Raw genomic sequence first — 21140 nt, forward strand, 5'->3', positions numbered from 1 at the left:
CAAGATAAACCGGTGACTTGGGACACCAAAAACCAAACCTTTCCCAGGTGGCGACTCTGAATTAAATAAATAATCTCATTTCGAATATTGTCACTTAAATTGGAAAAACTCCACCCGCGCATCTAACCCTTCGGGGCAGGGCGCGCAAAAAGGAGGTGTGACAGTACTTATCTTTTTGCACCACGAAATGGATTTAAGAGAAATATATATTTCTAGCCGCCTCCAAAAATAATAACCAATAAAATGTATTATTTTTTTGCATATTTATATATTGTATGCATATAATATACATATTTTGTACACTTTTTAGTTAGCGAATGCAATTAGTTTATGTTGTAATTTGCCCAATCATAATAGCTGCTAGTTGTGCAGGGATATTTGCGGCCAAGGGGACTATAATGGGCGTTGCTGGGTAACTAAATTGCGACAATGGCTCATGTTTGCCCACTCTGATATCTTGTTCGTCCCGAATTAAATATAAAATGTTTTCTTTCTTTTCGATAGTCAATTATACTGCAATACTAGCTTCCTTGTGGCTTCACACATCAAATTGTCTTAACTGGTGCTTCTATGTCCTGTCGTTAATTATCTCGATTTTCAAGCTTTTAACCTCTATTTTTCTTAAGTTGCATATATTTCTCTTTTGCCCTTCTTGTCCTTTCTTCATGGTTAGGTTTGGTTTTACCAAAAACCTAGCAAATCAAACCGTGAATACGCGTAGGTAGGGGTGGGCATAGTTTGGGCAAATCCGAAATTCGAATTTTTAAAATTTTTGGTTTGAATTTTCGGATTACGGATTGGATTTTGAATTTAATTTTTAAATTTTTTGAATTTCGGATTGGATGTTGGATATGGTACTTTGGATTTTTGGATATCCGAAAATTTCGTACTTTATATTTCGTACGTTATCTATATGTCAATAATAATAAGTTAAATACCCTATCCATTAGATATTATTTCATATATGTAATATTAATTACTAAGATACTGTTAGAATATATTCTATTTGGGCATGATTTACTATTACTGCTTCTTATCAGCCGTATTAATGTCTCTGTTGCATTTTCTTGATTGTAATTTCATTACTTGAATACTTTATTTGGATGATTGCGGTGAGAATGAGTAACTTTTCAGGTAATTTAATATGAATACTTCATTAGGATATTAATTTTTGTAAAAAGAAGAAACATGTCAACTTATAAGCTCAAAATCGAAAATCCAAAATATCCAACCCCATTAATCCGAAACCGAATTTAAAAAATCCGGTCCAATCCGAACTTATTTGGATTGTTATTTCTTCAATCCAAAAACCGAAACCGAAAATCCAAACCGAAATTCTATATTTAATCCGAACTGCCGGAAGACCAAAAGACGAACATTATCTCATAAAAATGCATTCCCCCTAACCTGTACGTATCTTCTTAAAAAAAAGTGCCTCCACCATGTTCGATCGCATAATTCAATGATCTTTGGCAAACGAAATGGAAAAACATAATGTTGCAATACATAAAGCATCTCTCTTAGCATTCCTAATAAAACTCCATGATACATGCTTAGTTGAACATAAAAAATGTAGGCACATTTCAGCATAAACCCATATTACATCACGCTCATGAATTGTGCATATCTCGCCAAAAAGATTAACGTGACAAGATCTTTCCGATAGCAAATTCTTTAGTAAAAGAGACAGATAAAGGAAACCCCACTCGCTAACCAGACAAAGAAATTGCAGATACAAAACCGCCCGCAAAACATCTCCCTGACACTAGAACACATTATTGCAAAATCTCAGTAAGATACCAGAGCCGAATGACTCTTATCATATCAGTGAGGGACGCTACTCCCTCTAGCAAGCCTTGTTCATCCACCACCCAAACACGATGCACATGATTCGAAACCGCTTTCTCTACCGCTTCCCTTAGGGATGATTCTGGTTGGCAAGTAACGAGTTCCCTCGACGAAGATCTCAGCCCTGTAGATTCATAGAATTGTGCTGCCGATAACATCTTCAAGAAATCAACAACCCCTTGATTTAATAAAGGCTGCAGTTGCCATACAGGACATCCTCTCAAGTCTGTTGCCGAAAATGTTCCTATGATCTTCCTCTGTTTCCCCTGTAAATATCAACATGAAACTTGACAGTGTAGTAACTACAAATAACAATTCAGAAAGTATGACTCTCGACGTGAAAAAAAATAACTACAGATAACAATTCTGAACAAGTATGTCTAGCGACGTGAAAAAATAGGGCAGGTAACTGAGGACAAGGACATGCCTTGATAGGAAGGTGCGGAGGTCGAGAAGTAATGTTGTGGCTACGTCTAGTCTTACCAGTAGTATTAGTACTCTTCTTATTTTTTCCTATTCCTAGTTCCCTGTTATTACAGGGTCAGGGTGCGTCATTATTTCCGGTAGGATTGGTTCTATCCTACATTCCGTGTCTTATTGGCTCTATCCTACCGCTTCCGTGTCTTATTACCTTATTATTGCTACTGTTTGTTTATTGTTTCATTTTCACTGTTCTTGAGCCGAGGGTCTTTCGGAAAGAGCCTCCCTACTCTTTACTGGGTTCGTTGTTGTTGTAACAAACTGCTACACCATGTTAACTAAATTCACAAGGAGCGAACAAACCAAAGTTTTAACTTACATTTACAAGCTGAGTATGATCTTCTACTATGTCATCAGACGACTCCACGATTGGTACAGCATTGAGCGAACCTGCTCTCATACATTTGATGACGTCGATAACTTTTGCTTTATTAGTAACTCCGAATACAGAAGCTGTGACTGCTTGTAATTGTTTGTCCGAGACCTTATGCGACATGATAACTTTAAGCTCTTGGAAGTCATTCAAAAACCGTAGCAGATCCATTTGTGTTAGCATTCGATAACATGATGCAGACTCCGTGAGCTCAACTCCAGCTACATTTTCTGATTGTCCATCGATTGGCACCATAGCACGGTGTATACCTTTGCTAAACACTTCCATACAATCCACAATGCTTCAGATATAATCCAACAAATGCAACCAATTAGTACAACAAATTTGTAAAATTAGAACCTCAAAGTACAACATGATACATTGATTATACATAATTATACACATATACTACATAAATTATGCATATACTGTAAGTAGTTGGGTGAACTTCTATTTGGGTTAATTCTGGTAGGACCGAAAAAGCAGGTGTCATGCAGAAGCTAGCAAAACAAACCTTTAGCGACGATAAATCATATAACAAAGGAAAAATATGAGAAGCATAAAGTGAAATTATTTCTAAAAATAGAAATATAACCTTCCTTTGGATAGACTAAAAAGCAAAGTCTGCCACATAAGTTGAGCTAGGTTGAGTACCCCAATATCGCTGGTTAACCTCAATATCTTCGTGATGAACAAAATTTTGGTCTTTTACCCCAATATCGCAATCGGTAGTTATATCATAAAATTTATTTAAATGGAGATAATTAGGAACAACTTAGCCCCTTTTAATTTTTATTCTAGCTCTAAGCACCTCAGATTAGACCATTTTAACTTTTCATTGTTGGTTTAAACTTCACGACTAACAACAAACCCAGTGACGGACCCAGGATTTTGGTCGTAAAATAGTAATTGTCTAGTGGGTTCAAATAAAATGATTATACAAAATTATGCGGCTTTTATCGTAATTTATAAATATAAATAGTATTATTTTTTGGTGAAGCGAGTTGAACCCGTTGCCACTGGACAACGATAGTTGAACCCGCTGCCACTGGACACAAATGCGATCTGGGGAGGATTTTGTGGACGCGGGTTCAATCCTAGAATGCACGTAGTAAAATAGTAATTGTCTAGTGGGTTCAAATAAAATGATTATACAAAATTATGCGGCTTTTATCGTAATTTATAAATATACATAGTATTATTTTTTGGTGAAGCGGGTTCAACTGAACCCCGTGCCACTGCCACTGGACACAGATGGGATCTGGGGAGGATAATGCGTTCCCGAACCACAAGGTAGAGAGGTTTATAGACACTCGGCTCAAGGAATAATGAAAATAAAGTAACAAACGGTACCAACAACAACATAATAGCAACAATTTAAAAAATAATTACCAACAACATACCTAGTATTAGGATTGAGGGTCCACAAACTAAGACTTTCAATACAATGTCCTATAATAGAGGAAACAGGGACCATCATCTTTTTAGCAAGATCAGCATCATCAGCACTACCATTTGCAGCAATATGAGCCAAAACATCAAGCATGGTAACCATCCCTATGTAATGTTTCCTTACAACACCAGTTTGTTTATCAGACTCCAAAATCATAGAACCACCAGCTCCTATCCAATGTCCCGGCGGCGCAGCCACCGGAACAGCCACCACCTTGTTAGCCATCAGAGTATTTATTGTGTCTGCTAATGTGGCTGTATATGGAACCTCCACTAGCCTTCTTTTGTCTACCATTAAATCCTTCACTTGCTTGTCTTTCAGCATTTGGTGCTGCTTAGATTTTTTGGGGCTTTCTTGTACATCCATAGTTGCCTGCATAGTTTGTAAATACTCTGTTTCTTGATTTTGAGACTTGGTTTTCTTTTCTTCCTTTTGGTTGATTCAGAGATGGGTTAAAAACAAGAGAGAAGTAACTTTGGCAGACTCGAGAAATGGCCTAATATAGGGTCTATCCAGAAGACAGGAATGATCTGGCTTAATACGTGTCAGCATTAGGGAATGGTAGAATGACATGTGTTGTTTTTGTTTGCTACGTGGTACTTGTGTCTTGAGCAATACCCTGTTTTGAGATTCTCTCTTCCTATCCGTCTTAAAGGGGAATTAGTATAATTATAATTAGTAATAGAGATGTTTAGAGCGTTTTATCATTACTATAGTGGATAATCTTTCAATTTAGCGGAATAATTAGTTTTTAACTTATATGCACTGTAAGTTTTTGTTACACCAATTGGTTATAGCAGGTTATCTTTGTTTAATTATCGAGCAATTTGGAGAAGCTATGAAATATATGAGATGATTCAAAATATACTGATATACTATCCAATTTTTTTTTGGTTTTCACCCGATGTTTAATACCGCATTGGAGCCCGACTATAAACTATCCACTTTGTTGGACTCAATATTTCTCAAAATTATATAAAATTCGAGTGGACAGTGAGTCACTTTAGCACAGTACTTTCCAACCTCGAGTGGACTAGGCTACAAACAGCCTTGCTAAAATTTTCTTTGCAACTTGTCTCCCCTGAGTGGTATTTCCTGATTGTGTGTCATTTTTGCTTTATCCAGCTTCTGCTATTGAACCTGTACCATTTAGTTCCACCACTTATAGTACCGTTTCGAGCCATGAAATCAGCTACTGATGCTTGTATTAAGGTAAGCTGACACCTACGTCACGCCCCTCGGGATGCGGCCCTTTCCGGGATCGTGAACGCGGGATACCCTTTTTATATCACTTTGCCTGGAAGACAGAAAATTAGAAAACGGAAGGATGGAGCTATGATCTATATATAACATAGAACTGAGAAATCTAAGCAGATCGTATTAACTGATCCTATCATATAGCACAATCTTTCTAAGAGCACGCTAGCTACTATCTACTGCATTGAGGAGATTGGAGTAACTAAGATGAGCATTGAGCGCTTTGCTAATAACAATTGAACCAGCACTCACAAATTACAGATTGAACAACCTATTCACAATAAACAAAAAAGATAATGATCTTCACATTCAACAACATATACAGCACCACAAGCAGTTTGGCACCCCTTTCACTCTACCTGGTCAGTTTTTCAGCTCTAGTTAGTATTCAAACTTCTAAAGACCCATCGGTAGCATAGTGAAGGTGAATACAAGTCCTAGAACTTTCTTGTGGCCCAAAATTTTGATCGAGATAACCATCCTTTTAAAAAATGAGACCGCTTGAATTTTGGTGCAGGAATTGCGTCCTCGTCTAAATCACCAATCATTTTGCTTTTCTCTTGGGCATCAATGTTGGCATGATCTTCAACATTCTCTTCATGGGCATTTGAACTGGCAAAGGAACTGTTAGAGAATGCCACTAAAATTCTGTTCACAGATGATCAAATTATATAAATACAAACATGCAGTGCTACGTTGTATAAGCCAAAATATGTGTTCTCAGCAATTGAAGCCACTGTTAGAAATCAGTTATTTGCTGGTTACCTAGTTGCAACTTAACTCTTTGACTGCCGATGCTCTCTGTTTAGTTTTGCACCAAAGACAAATCTCATCTCTTTTTACAGATGAGTCTGCCCCAAAATTCAGGGATTGTCTGTTACTAACGCTCGTGTAACCATTTTAGAGGATAGGATGTTGGCAGACAAGTAGAAGAAGATGGTCCACAAGCATAACACTTTCCAATTATGGAGTCTCCACATTATATCAGTTAAGAAGTATTGACAACTTGTGAACTATGAAATGAGGTCCACAAGCATAACACTTTCCAGTTATGAAGTCTCCACATTATATCAGGTCAGAAGTACTGACAGGTACTTGTGAACTATGAAATGAGGTCCACAAGCATAACACTTTCCAGTCATAGAGTCTCCATATTATATGAGGTAAGAAGTATTGACAGTACTTGTGAACTTGAGGTGGAGGTTCAAAACTCATGATCACACAATCCTCAATGTAAGAATGGTGAACCAACCTAAATATTCATACCCAGGCAATAATGAACTTCTAGGGGACTATAGGCCTAGACTTAAGCTAATCGGTTCTTGAAAATAACATCTTACACAACCAAAAGAAAGCATTCAGGCAAAAGAAAGCAACCAGGTTCCTTATCTTAATTACGGAGTAATATTCAGCTTTATCTTAAAATGTCTAATGGGGAAATATTGGAGTATCAAAATGACATACAAATGAAGTGGTATACTGGTATCAACTATATCTTTGGTCAGTCAAATTTGCTCTCTTCAGAAAAGAAAGGTCACACATCTTAGAAATGCCCTTACATAGAGCATTCTTTGGACTGGTTACTCTGGCTTCCCCATTTTTGTTTAGCTGGCCTGTACTCCAATGTCGCATGCTGTGCAAACTGAAGCTGCAGACTCCACACAATAAAGAAAAAGAGTGTAAGACCACGATTGTAAGAAGCACAAAATGAGTGTATTGGGAGACCACTCTTGAAGTTCATAAGAGCATTTCGACTAATGAGAGCTTGATTATGAAGTATTCAGAAAAAGTGTATGTTTGACTGCTTGTGTGTGTCTACATACATTTATGTGTATGTTTGTGTTTGTACTACAGAGGCAGAAACTGGATATAGAATGTTCACTGCTTGTTCTATAAGCCACATAGGTTTTCCAATTACTAGCTATATTTATCAATTCAGTGCACATCCAAAGCAGATTCATATTCAAAAGCAGAATCATATCCAATAAGTAGATACATTTATCAATTCACTGCACATCCAAAGCAGATTCATATTCAATAAACTGGGATGAATTTCCAATACCTCGAATCCACATATTATCTCTCCTAGGTTCCAGTCTTAGTTAGGATACAGGTACTAGCTTATCTTTGTCATAGGAACCAGCAAGAGATAGGCACAAAATTTTCAGCCGAGGCAGATATATTACTTGATCAAGAATTTATTCTAGCTGGAAGATTCAAACATATCATGAGGCTGAAAGCAAGAAAATTGTATGCTTAAGAACAAATTCTTTGCTTTGGTCCCGAAAATGTGGAGCTATGCTAACTTAAGTAATATGTGATGCCTGAGCTAGTATGTACGTACGGTTCTTCAAGCACTGACTGCATCATAAGCCCACATGGCTATCCATCGACAGAACTCATCACATCTCATAGTTCCTTTAGCTTTTTTTTAAAAAAAAAATTCCAAATCAGTAAGAAAAATAGGCTACTGACCTGATCTCCATCTTTGATTCCCAAACAGCTAACCAAAGCTTTGTCATTAACAAGTTTCTGACTTCCATAGCACAAACAGAAGTGGCTCCATACGAGCGACCTGCATCAATAGGCAATACAACTTTTAAGACCTACCATATTTACATCAAGATGGAAGTTCAAAATTTCTTCCCATCTTAATTTACTCCATTTATTTCAGTCAATTTGCATTCAACAAGATTGCTGTCACTGACATTACACAGTGAAAATTTCAAACACCAATTACTAGCAAGCAGTTGAATTAATGACAAATTCTATTATAACAACCAATTCTAGAACTTTCTGAACCATTGCACCAAAAAATTATAATATTTGACTCCATTTCCATTATCATATTATCACAGCACATCTAATACAGTGCAACAAAAGCATGTCTCCAATATGGTGATGCCTTCTCGTAAATGCGGATCCAATATTTAAAAACTCACAATTTATGAGTCCATTATATATGAATTTAATTATACTTCCCCTTTTTATGCATAAGTAACCGAATTAAAAGCAAGCTCAATTGAACCCATTGCAAAGGCTAGATTCGCCTTTGTTTCTCGTGTAGTGTCATCAACTGTACAAAATAACCTTTAATTCATACCACAAAATTTTTCCTTCATCCTCCCGCGAGAAATTGAAAGCTTCCTCAACTGCTTGCTTAAGGTCTGCTACTGTAGCATTCCTCGCTATATGAATTACTATTCAAAATTCCATTCAAACAACCGGTATTAGCCATAATACAACAATGAAATGCAATGAAAACTTAACTACTACTCCAATATTCATCCAATTTTACCGAATGAAGAGCCATCTAATTTGAGGACGGAGAGATTGAGTAGCTGTTCAGGAAGTTTGCGGTAACCAAAACTCCGAACGAGTCCATTGTTTAGCAGAAATGGAGTCCAAACCCTAGAACTCCGATTTGGAAGCTGAAAGCACGCTATGATCTTCACCATTATTAGCTCACACTCAAAAATTCCTAGTTTTTTTTCTATTATACACGGGAAACGAGAGAGTGGAGAGACATTGAAACAGAAACTCAGAGACGTTCGGTTTTTTAAAGAGATGACCGTTAGCTTGGTCACGCTTTTAAGTAGGGAAACGAATTTATACTCAGCAATTTCAAGTTGCACGCGCTGTCAGTCAGTTAATTGACTTATCAGCTTTTTCATATGCCGCGCGAGTGGAGACAAAAAGAGTTACTGAAGGGGGATTGGGCATTTGTCAATTGGTTCATGAGAATATTTTGAGTTTATCAATAGTTCGTGCATTCGATATTACTTTGGATACTACATTGGATGCTATATTGGATGTCCATATTGTGAATAATTTAAAGATTAAATTTTCTACTTTATGTCCATCATCTTTACTTTTTATGCATATAAAATGTCATGTAATTACAATGGAAAAATACACCATAGTGAAAGAAGAAAACACTTCTCTCTTCTTTCTATCTCTTCTTATTTACATTTTACTGCATTACTTTTATTTTATTACACGTTATCAACACGAAGCTCTAATTTTATTCTTAACTCCCGCTAAGTTGAGCCATATTTTATTAAGGTATGTATCATTATAATCATCTTATTTATAGCAGTACATATCATATGCTCACTGTTTGCAGATTACTTGTGCGCTTGGGCATCTTAAATAGTTTAAGTACATTGCAGTGATTAAATAACTATTTCCTTCCGTGCTTAACTCTTAGAGGACCTCAAAGTCATCAAACTAGCTATGTACTAATGTCATGGACTCTCTGGATCAAAACATATTTTTAAGGCATTTTGAAGAACTGTGAGAAATGAATTGACAAGCAATAATTTTTTAATTACTTTATATTTATTGGAACATATTAATAATGTTAGTCACGTTCAATTCTATTAACACATATATATCAATAGTATAAAGTGAAATGAAACAAGTATGTAATTTCTACTTTATGGCAAGAATAAAATGAAATAGTAGATTGTTAAAATGATATAGCTCTATTTTCATTTCTTTTACCTTAATCGTTTTGTTTTCATTAATTGTTTGTTATTATAATTATTTCTCTAACTTATTCATCTTTTATGATAGTTTTCACTATGTTAAATTTAACAAAACTTGAATTTGTGGCACTTGACATCACCGGAAGGAACTATTTATCATGGGTTCTTGATGCTGAAATTCACCTTGACGCTAAAGGTCTTGGAAATACTATTATACAAGGAAATGAAGCATCAAATCAGGATAAAGCGAAGGCCATGATTTTCCTTCGTCATCATCTACATGAAGGGTTAAAAACTGAATATTTAACCGTAAAAGATCCACTTGAATTATGGATTAATTTGAAGGATCGATATGACCACCTAAAACTTACGGTATTACCGAAAGCTCGGTATGAGTGGATACATTTAAGGTTGCAAGACTTTAAAACCATAAGTGAGTATAATTCTGCTATCTTTAAAGTAAGTTCTCTATTAAAATTATGTGGAGACACTATCACAGATGAGGACTTATTGGAAAAAATATTTTCTACTTTTCACGCTTCAAATGTGGTGCTACAACAACAATACCGTGAAAAAGGTTTTAAAAAATATTCTGAGTTAATCACATGCCTACTTGTGGCTGAGCAGAATAATACTCTATTAATGAAAATCATGAAGCTCGTCCCACCGGGTCAGCTCCATTTCCGGAAGTGAATGTTGTAGCAACATATGATAAGTTTGAAAGAAAACAAAATAATTATCGTGGTCGTGTACATGGTCATAAACGTGGACGTGGCAGGGGGCGAAACAATTATCGTCATTATGGTGGAAATAAATTGGAGAACAATAAGAATTCTCAAATTAATCATTCAAAAGGTAAAGCTAGTATGTGTCACCGATGTGGTATGAGAGGTCATTGGGCACGCATTTGTCGTACGCCAGAACATTTTGTCAAACTTTATCAAGCCTCCCTCAAGAAAAAATAAAATAATGTGGAGGCACACTTGACCTTTCAAAATAATGATGATGAAGCAGGTCCCTCAAATAAATATGATTCTAAGGCACATCTTGCATATAAAGATGATGATTTTGAAGGCCTAATAAATATTACTCATTTAGAAGTTGGAGACTTCTGTGAGGATATTGACTGAAGAACTAATCATCTTACTGGGGAATGAAGCTATAAAGTTGTTATTTTTATGTTTGCAACTAGTTTATTTTTCTTGAGTGTATTTTCCTAATGCATCATGTGTTGCTAGTTTCTACATTCCTAATGTATTTCTTAATATTTTTTTTCCGCTTGTCTTTCATATTTCTTATGATGTATTATTTGTTTTTTTTTTATGAAGAATATGAAAATTCCGCAGTCTTCAGTTGGACTCAAGATTAATAAAGATGATATATGTCTTCTGGATAGTGCTACAACACATACTTTTTTAAAAGATAAGAGATATTTCTCTTATTTGGTAATGAAAGAAGTGAATGTTAATACAATATCCGATAGTACAAGATTAATTGAAGGTTTTAGAAGTCAATTTATTACTACCAGGAGGAACAAATTTGGATATTGATGAAGCACTATATTGTAGTAAATCTCAAAAAGAAACCTATTAAGTTTCAAAGATATTCGCCAAAATGGTTATCATATTGAGACTACAAATGATGAAAAGATTGAATATCTTTATATTACTACAATAATGTCTGGTAAGAAATATGTGATTGAAATGTTACCTGCTCTTTCCTCCGGCTTATACTACTCAAGTATTAACAGGATTGAAACACATGCCATAATAAACGAGAAGTTTACTAATCAAGATAATTTTATTATTTGGCATGATCGGTTGGGTCATCCTGGTTCTAATATGATGCGTAAAATAATTGATAATTCGCATGGACATGCAATGAAGAATCAGAATATTCTTCAATTTAAGGAATTGTCTTGTGCTGCATGTTCTCGAGGAAAATTAATTATTAGACCATCAACTATTAAAGTTAGGATGGAATCCCCTGCATTTCTGGAACGTATACGGGGTGATATATGTGGGCACATTCACCCTTCATGTGGACCATTCAAATATTATATGGTTTTGGTAGATGCATCTATAAGATGGTCACATTTGTGCTTACTATCAACTCGCAATATGGCATTTGCGAGATTGTTGGCTCAAATAATAAAGCTAAGAGCACAATTTCTAGATTATGCAATTAAGACAATTCGTCTTGATAATGCTGGTGAGTTTACATCCCAAGCCTTTAATGATTATTGTATTTCAACTGGGATAACAATTGAGCATCCGGTTGCTCGTGTTCATACACAAAATGGTCTGGCAGAATCATTGATCAAACGCCTCCAATTAATTGCTAGACCAATGCTTATGAGAACAAAACTTCTCATTTCAGTATGGGGTCATGCTATTTTGCACGCAACAACACTTGTGCGGATAAGGCCCACAAGTTATTGTGAGCACGTGATTTTTGCCCTATGTGAGAATTACTCCCAAAAATTTAAAATAAAACAATTTCCCTTTGTGTGCAATTTTGAGAATTTTCGTGGCATTTTTGGATAATTATTTGTATTTGTCCGTGCATGTTTATTTATTAGATTAATAAAAAATACAAAAATATGTCGCATTTGCATTTAAGATTTAATTCTACAATTAGGAGCAATTAAGTATGTTTTACAAGAACAAAAAAATCATAAAAAATAATGTACGCTGCATTTTTAGCATTTAATGTCCAAATTGTGTGATTTTATCGTAATTGCTATTTAATTATGTGTTAATTGTTGTTAAGAGTTAATTAGCACTTTTAATTTAGTTCTATAGGTTAATTTAGGATTTTTAGAATTTTAGTTTTATTTTAAGAAGAAAAAAGAAAAAGCAGAAGAAGCAATAAAAGAGGAAGAAAATCGGATTGGGCCTTTTCTTCAATTTTAAACCACAGGCCCAAAGAACCAAACCCCCACCGGGTCGACCCGACCCGATCCGCCCCATAACCCAAACAAACACCCCCCTTTCTTCCATTTTCCATTTCCATTTTTACCCCAAAACCCTAAAACACCCGCCACCCTCTCTTTCTCCTTCTCCAAGCAGCCCCTCAAGCTCCCATGGCTGCCCTCCTTCCCCCTCACCACCATCTGCCCCAAGCGACCCCTCCAGCTCCAAGCCCTCACCTCCATGGTAGATGCTGCTTCACTCATCTTCGTCCAAACAACCACCCTCCCATGGCTGCCCTTCTGCATCTTCTTCGTCCCTATCACGTCAAGCAGCAACACCTCCAAACCAAACGTTGTTGCTTTTTCTTCTTCGTCATGCTGCTGCTTCACCCATCGTTGTCGAGCTCCATCCATCTACGACCAACACCCCAGCCAGCCCCATCGTCATCGAGCTCCAGTCATCTTCAACACCTTCTCGACCTCCAGCTCCCATGCCCATGACTTCCCTCCTCCTCTCACCATGACGACCAACAACTCACCCATAACACACACAATCGTCTTTAACAGCCTCATGTCTTCATCTTCTTCATCGTCGTTCACCTCCAAACCAGCGGCACAACCAGCTCCACTGTCATGCCACTGCTTCTTCTTCGTCAGCCACTGTTGCTGCTTCACCGATGCTGCCTCACCCATCGTCCTAAACGACCCCTCCATCTCCAAGCCACAGCTGCTCACCCCAACCCCATCTCCAATCAGTCGCAACACCAACCAACACCCACGCAAAACAGTTTTAAGTTGAGGTTGGTTCGAGGTCATGCTTAGTCATACGTCGAGGCAGTACGCCGAGGTTCCGTTCGAGTTCGTGTCTGTTAGTCAAGCATCGAAACAGTGTTACGAACAAAGTTGTGTTTCATCGGAAGTTCAACATTGTTCGACGTCGGATCGTTAGCATAAAGGTCAGTCGTAGTTCATTCACGAATTTTTGTTGTTTTGTCTTTGGTTTTGTTTGGCCTGGAAACAGCCTCCTTACCCTTCGGGGTAGGGGTAAGGTCTGCGTACATATTACCCTCCCCAGACCCCACTTGTGGGATTATACTGGGTCGTTGTTCTTGTTGTTGTTGTTGTCTTTGGTTTCGTTTTAATATGTGGTTTCATTTTGAACATTTTCGCATGATATTCCTACTGCATATTCACTGAAATTGTGTGTGTGTGCGTTTTGATGACTTTCCTACTGTTTTGAGTTCGATTGATGCTCAAGTTAGTGATTGAAATCTACTCGTTTGTTCCGTGAAGTTTGTTCGGATATGAATCTGACTCTGTTGTTAATTCATGAACATTGTCGATTAGGAGTTTGTTTGGCAAGTTTGTCTATTCAGATTTGATTATTAATTGGAAATTGATTAGATGAATTGGTTATAGCTGTTAAAGTTTGGTTAATTGATTGGATATAGTTGATGGGGGTAGAGTGGTAATTTCAGTAGTTTCAGGGGCATTTTCGGGATTTTAAGTTTTAAAAAATGATTAATTTGAGTGCTCTGTCCACTAAGTACTAATAATATTAAAATAATACATTGTTTAATACATGGTGGGGGACAAGACATGTGGTAGTGGGAATTAATACATTGTTTAATATAGTGGGGGACAAAACATGCGGTAGTGGGGAATAAAGGAATTAAATAAACAAAAGACATGTGGTAGTGAGAATTAATACATTTGTTTAATATAGTGGGGGACAAGACATGCAAGTGTGGGAAACAAAACATAATGGCATGAAAAGTTTAAAAAAAGATTGATTAAAATATGTTGCCCATACCTGTTTTGGGTTATAAATATGGTCATTTCAAGACAGAAAAAGGGGGGATTTTGGAGAGAGTCTAGGCCGGATTTTTAACATTTAAAAGTTCAGTAATCTGAGAGTAAAAAAGAGGTTGGTTATTTCTGAGTTTTCACTGAGGTTTTAAGTGGATTTTTTGAGTTTGTTATTTCTGGTCTGCGTTGGTTTGTGTTGGTGTTGTTTCATTGAGTGTGCTAGAACCCTGTGATTTTCAAATCTATCACTGGGTGTACTGTTTACTGGTCGTTGTTGGTTATTGCTGCTGCTGATTTCTTCTTCTTCTTTTGCTTCTTATATTTCAAACATCCAGGTACATATCTTGTAACCTTCGAGCTTGTGGACATGAAATGAAATGCTGCTTGAGATGATTTCTGACTTCTCATATTTTGTTTTAGTTCAAAAGTGTAGTGCAATTATGTTTATTCGAATTTAATACCATGTGTATAATGAGACTATTTGAGGTAGTGTAGGATTCTTAACTCATTTAATTTGTGTGAAGAATTGGAACACCATTTTTAATCTGGCTTACTCCTTAATTCGTGTTGTAGTTAAATCTGATATTTGGCCTATGATAGTTTAGCATGAGAGGTTTGTGATAGTTAGTAGTAAAAATTTGATTCTCGAATTGTTAATGATACGGCTTGTAGTTAGTTTTGAAATAAGGGTCAACATGTAAGATTTGAACATTCTAGGCCATTTCAGTATATTAATCATGAGGACTGCATGAAAGTAATACCATTTGCCATGGTTATATGGAGTTGAACTGCTTACTCTGTAAAAAATCAATTAATTGTTGATAGTTGCTATTAGGTTGGTGAATAGTCATGCCCGTCTGCGTACTTAGGTTTCAATTTTAAACGGGTGGTGTTCATGACCCAATTATAATAGCTCTTAAATCATATAATTAACTAGGACTCCTCCTTTTATTCTAGAAACGAACTAAGTAGAACACTATAGATTACTTTAGGTTTGCCCTTTAAAGATAGTAAAAATGAGATGAGCCTAGCTGGATAAACACATAAATGGCGGGGCCTTCGTTAAATGTATGTATTAAATACTTAGATTCTGGGACGGGCCGTTTAGCAAATTTTACGGTCCTACCCAAAATAATGATACGCTAGTCACTTTAGGCGCATATTTAATAATGTTATCTTCTTAAACTCGAGTGCACATTTATGTGACCCAAATCCAAATCTCAACAGAGTCGAAATGTGTCGTTAATCACGGGTACATTGATTGTGACATGGTTCGAGATGCATTTCCATGACGTTGCAAATTCCTTTAAAAAATAATGAATAAGACGAGCCTCGACAAACAAGAATACACAAACTGTGGGGCCCTCAACGGACAGTTATTTCCAATGCTTAGATTTCGAGACAGGCCGTATAACAAACTTTAAGGCTTTTCTCAAAATAACAATGCGTTAGTATCTTTAGGCACGTATTTAATAATGTTATCTTCCTAAACTCGGGTGCACATTTATGTGACCCAAATCCAAATCTCAATGAAAATGGAACGTATCAAAAATTGCGGGTACATTTATGTGGTGCAATTCGGGATGCATTCTCACGATGTTGCAATTCTTTGAATAAATAATAACAAAAGCGGTAAACCGTTAAAATTTGCACATAGGTTCATAATTGTATAAAATCAGATAATCAAGCCGAATATGACAGTTGAGCGACCGTGCTAGAACCACGGAACTCGGGAATGCCTAACACCTTCTCCCAGGTTAACAAAATTCCTTATCCGGATTTCTGGTGCACAGACTGTTAAACAGAGTCATTCTTTTCCTCGATTCGGGATTCAACCGATGACTTGGGACACCACAAATCTCCCAAGTGGTGACTCTGAATCTTTAAATAAAATCCCGTTTCGACTGTCCTTTAATTGGAAAAACTCCTTTTGCGTCCCTTAGTGGGGGTGTAGGTGAAAAAGGAGGTGTGACAGTTATCATAAAGTCTCCCCATTGCAATTGGGTTTTGGCCAGGAGCCAAATATTTCCCATCTTAGGATCTTTGGTTGTGCGATATATGTTCCAATTGCTCCACCACAACGCACAAAGATGGGTCCTCAAAGAAGGTTGGGGATATATGTTGGATATGAATCTCCTTCTATTATAAAATATCTAGAGTCGATGACTGGAGATTTATTTACGGCAAGATTTTCTGATTGCCATTTTGATGAATCAGTATATCCAACATTAAGGGGAGAAAATAAGCAACTGAAAAAGAAGATAGATTGGAATGCATTATCCCGACAGGACAATTAATTAAAGCAAATGAGTCTAAGTCATGCTTGAAACGTGGTAGACCAATCGGTTCTAAAAGTAAAAATCCTCGAAGAAGAAAAAGAGCAAGTGATCAAAGTGAACATAACACAGAGGTAGTGGCTAAAGAAGAGCCCCAAGACGTAACAAATGATAAGACCTTAGGAGAGGTCCAAGTACCTGAAAATAATGAAAATGAAGAGATATCAATAATGTATGTCTCAACCGGAAAAAGATGGAACCGAAATAATATTGTTATCGATAACATTTTTGCTTATAATGCTGCTGTTGAAATAATGCAACAAGATGAGGATCTTGAACCAAAATCTGTCAATGAATGTAGACAGAGAAATGATAGGCCAAAATGGAAAGACACTATCCAGGCAGAGTTAACTTCACTTGGAAAACGTGAAGTCTTCGGACTCATAGTTCGAACACCTGAAGGCATAAAGCCAGTAGGGTATAAATGGGTTTTTGTGCGAAAACGAAATGATAAAAATGAAGTCGTTAGATATAAAGCGTGACTTGTGGCACAAGAGTTTTCTCAAAGGCCTGGAATTGATTATATGAAGACATATTCTCCTGTAGTGGATGCTATCACCTTCAAGTATCTCATAAATATGGCAGTGCAAGAAAAACTTGATATGCATCTAATGGATGTTGTTACAACCTATTTGTATGGATCATTAGACAACGAAATTTTTATGAAAGTACCTGAGGGTTTTAAAGTGCCAGAAGCATATAAAAGTTTTCGAGAAACTTGTTCAATAAAGCTTCAGAAATCTTTATACGGATTGAAACAATCAGGTCGTATGTAGTACAATCGCCTGAGTGAATACCTGTTGAAAGAAGGGTACAAGAATGATCCAATTTGTCCTTGTGTTTTTATAAAAAGGTCTGGATCTGAATTTGTTATAATCGCCGTGTATGTTGATGATTTAAATATCATTGGAACTCCTTGGGAGCTTCCAAAAACAGTAGACTGTTTGAAGAAAGAATTTGAAATGAAAGATCTTGGAAAGACAAAATTTTGTCTTGGTCTACAAATTGAGTATATGAAAGATGGAATATTTGTCCATCAATCAACATACACTGAAAAGATTTTAAAGCGATTCTATATGGATAAAGCACATCCATTGAGTACCCCGATGGTTGTGAGATGACTTGATATAAAGAAAGATCCATTCCGACCTCATGAAAATAATGAAGAGCTTCTTGGTACCGAAGTACCATATCTTAGTGTAATTGGGGCATTAATATATCTTGCCAATAATTCCCGACCAGATATAGTTTTCTCAGTAAACTTATTGGCAAGATTTAGTACTTCGCCAACACAAAGACACTGGAATGGTATTAAACATATATTCAGATACCTCCAAGGGACCATTGATATGGGTTTATTTTATTCAAATGAATCCAAGCCATCATTGTTTGGTTATGCAGATGCAGGATATTTGTCTGATCCACATAAAGGTCGAACTCAGACAGGCTTTTTATTTACAAGTGGAGGTACAGCCATATCATGGCGTTCGACAAAACAAACTATGGTTGCTACTTCTTCAAATCATGCAAAGATAATAGCCATTCACGAAGCAAGTCGAGAATGCGTTTGGTTAAGATCTATAACTCAACACATTCAGCAAACATGTGGTCTTTCTTCGAAAGAGAATATTCCAACAATATTGTATGAAGACAATGCTACATGCATAGCTCAATTAAAAGGAGGATATATCAAAGGAGATAGAACAAAACACATTTCATCGAAATTCTTTTTCACTCATGATCTTCAGAAGAATGGTGAAATAGATGTACAACAAGTTCGTTCAAGTGATAATTTGGTTGATCTGTTCACTAAGGCGTTACCAACCTCAATATTTGAAAAGCTGATTTATAAGATTGGAATGCGTCGTCTTCGAGACATTAAGTAATTTTTCATCAGGAGGAGTAACTACACGCTGCACTCTTTTCCTTAACCAAGGTTTTGTCCCACTGAGTTTTCCTGGTAAGGTTTTTAATGAGGCAGCAAACAATGCATATTATAAATAACTATGTACATCCCAATATTTTTTTTGTAAGTTTTTAATGAGGCACATTATCTTACATGGACATCCAAGGGGGAGTGTTATGAATAGTTTGTATATTGGATACTACATTGGATGCTATATTGGATGCCCATGGTGTGAATAACTTAAAGATTAAATTTCCTACTTTATGTCCATCATCTTTACCTTTTATGCCTATAAAAGGCCATGTAATTGCAATGGAAAAATACACAAAAGTGAAAGAAGAAAGCACTTCTCCCTTCTTTCTATATCTTCTTATTTACATTTTCTGCATTACTTTTATTTTATTATATTGAAAAATTAATACACTCTCCAATTCATAATAATTGACCAATTTTTTTTTTTATTTTGATTCAAAATTAGTGTCCATAATCAAGAAAGAATTCAATTTGTTTTTACAAAATAGCCCTTATGTACATATCCCTATAAAAAGTTTTCTTACTCCTCACATTAAATGTTTAATTAGGGGTAGTTTAATTATAGTAGGTATTTTTGTATGAAATTTAGTATATTCTTAATGGGCGTGCTAAAAGCAAATTGGACACTTATTGTGAACCGGATGGAGTATAGAAAAAGAAGGGCATTTCTGCATCAAGCATGTGGACTAATTGTTGTTGGGCTCCCCTTCGTAGTGGGTGAAATAATATGGGCTAGTCAGTTTTCAGACTGATAATTGAAAAATAGTGAGCGTTTGCAAAGTTAATTGCCACTATTTTGCTGCAACACAGAAAGTTCCACTGGAGATTGGTACACATGTGTATGAACTTATAGCATATTATGCTGGAACTCCACCCCACGGAAAGTTCCAGCATAATATACAGGAGATTGGAGCATATGTGTATGAACTTTCAGCATATTATGCTGGAACTCCAGCACACGAAAAGTTCCAGTATAATATACTAAAGATTGGAGCACATGTGTATGAACTTCCAACATATTTGCTGGACCAGTATATTATACTGAAACTCCAGTATATTATGCTGGAATATTTTTCGGATTTTAAACAGTGTTTTCGTTCAAATTTATCTTTGCATGAAAAGTTGCTAAATTTCGATTACTTTTGAAACTGTGTCTATTTTTGAATTATCACTTGTAAATCTAGTTATTTTTGAATTTTACCCCATAAATTGAATTATCTTCATACTAATTGCTCTTGGGCTCCCCTTCTTTTGATGCCCGTTTGGACATACAAAAATTTTCCTTTTTCTCAAAAAAAAAAAAAATTAAAATAATATTTGGTTATCAAACTCGTACCAATTTTTCAATTTCACTTGAAAATGGCAATTTACTAGTTTTTAGTTTTACAAATTTGCCCCATATTTTTAAAATTTATAAAATGACTCCATTAGTTATTAACCTACAACTACTCACAGAAACTCAAAACGCGCCTTCTCAACAAAGTGTGCGGCTGCCTTTGCCATCCCAATCCGGTAAGGGGTTGTTTATTTCAAGTAGGATAATTAAATTGGGGTGATTTTGATATTTTTTACAAGTTGTGGGATATAAATCATGTTTCATGGTTTTGAAAAAAAGACATCCAAATATGTTACAAAAATTATAACCAAACACAACTTCATCTTCAATTCAAATTTTAGTGAAACTCCAAATTTTTTTTAAAAAAAATTAAAATTCATGTCCAAACACCTACGATCGGTGAATAATGAGTCCGCTTCTTCTAATTTTCGGCCAAAATACTATAGCTTTCATCTATTGCAAAGTTGGAATTGTGACTAACGTTCTCATATATTATCACTGCATCAAAGCCCTGATACATAAAAACAAGTCTTTTTAAAATTTTGCTTCGGGAGAACACAACAAATTTCATCTCCTAAAGAATTTTCCGGGAAACTTTGGCTAAAGTCATTCGTGTAAAGTGTATTCTGGTCACAAAAACCTTATTACAAAAGATTCACTATATCTTTTATTAAGATCCAAACCATAAGGCTAAAGGAAATTGAAGTGCGGTTGAGCCTAACATCTTGTTTGGATGGTTGTTACATATCGTTTCATAATGTATCATATCGTACTGTATTGTATTGTACTGTATCGCTTGATGAATACAATGTTTGGATGGATTGTGTCGTTTTGCCGTTGTTTCATGATATCACGTACCAGTAATATGATGAATAAACTTACAATATTGTAAAAAAAGATTATGA

The 21140-nt window shown here is 36.0% G+C and overlaps 2 protein-coding genes across 2 annotated transcripts; both read right to left on the bottom strand.

Annotated features, from left to right (window-relative positions):
- Positions 1–1560: 1560 nt before the first annotated feature.
- On the bottom strand, positions 1561–4628 carry LOC107832636 (SNF1-related protein kinase regulatory subunit gamma-like PV42a). The gene is made up of 3 exons (XM_016660496.2): positions 4105–4628; positions 2648–3002; positions 1561–2114 (listed from the first exon to the last, which is right to left on the bottom strand). The coding sequence occupies exons 1-3, from the start codon at positions 4530–4532 to the stop codon at positions 1776–1778; spliced, it is 1122 nt and encodes a 373-aa protein (XP_016515982.1). The 5' UTR covers positions 4533–4628; the 3' UTR covers positions 1561–1775.
- Positions 4629–5075: 447 nt separating this feature from the next.
- On the bottom strand, positions 5076–9069 carry LOC107832638 (uncharacterized). Its single transcript, XM_016660499.2, has 5 exons — positions 8710–9069; positions 8515–8611; positions 7887–7986; positions 6971–7059; positions 5076–6023 (listed from the first exon to the last, which is right to left on the bottom strand). The coding sequence occupies exons 1-5, from the start codon at positions 8867–8869 to the stop codon at positions 5849–5851; spliced, it is 621 nt and encodes a 206-aa protein (XP_016515985.1). The 5' UTR covers positions 8870–9069; the 3' UTR covers positions 5076–5848.
- Between the last annotated feature and the right edge of the window lie 12071 nt (positions 9070–21140).

This window comes from Nicotiana tabacum, chromosome 8 (genome assembly GCF_000715075.1).
Source record: "Nicotiana tabacum cultivar K326 chromosome 8, ASM71507v2, whole genome shotgun sequence".
Classification (NCBI taxonomy): Eukaryota; Viridiplantae; Streptophyta; class Magnoliopsida; order Solanales; family Solanaceae; genus Nicotiana; species Nicotiana tabacum.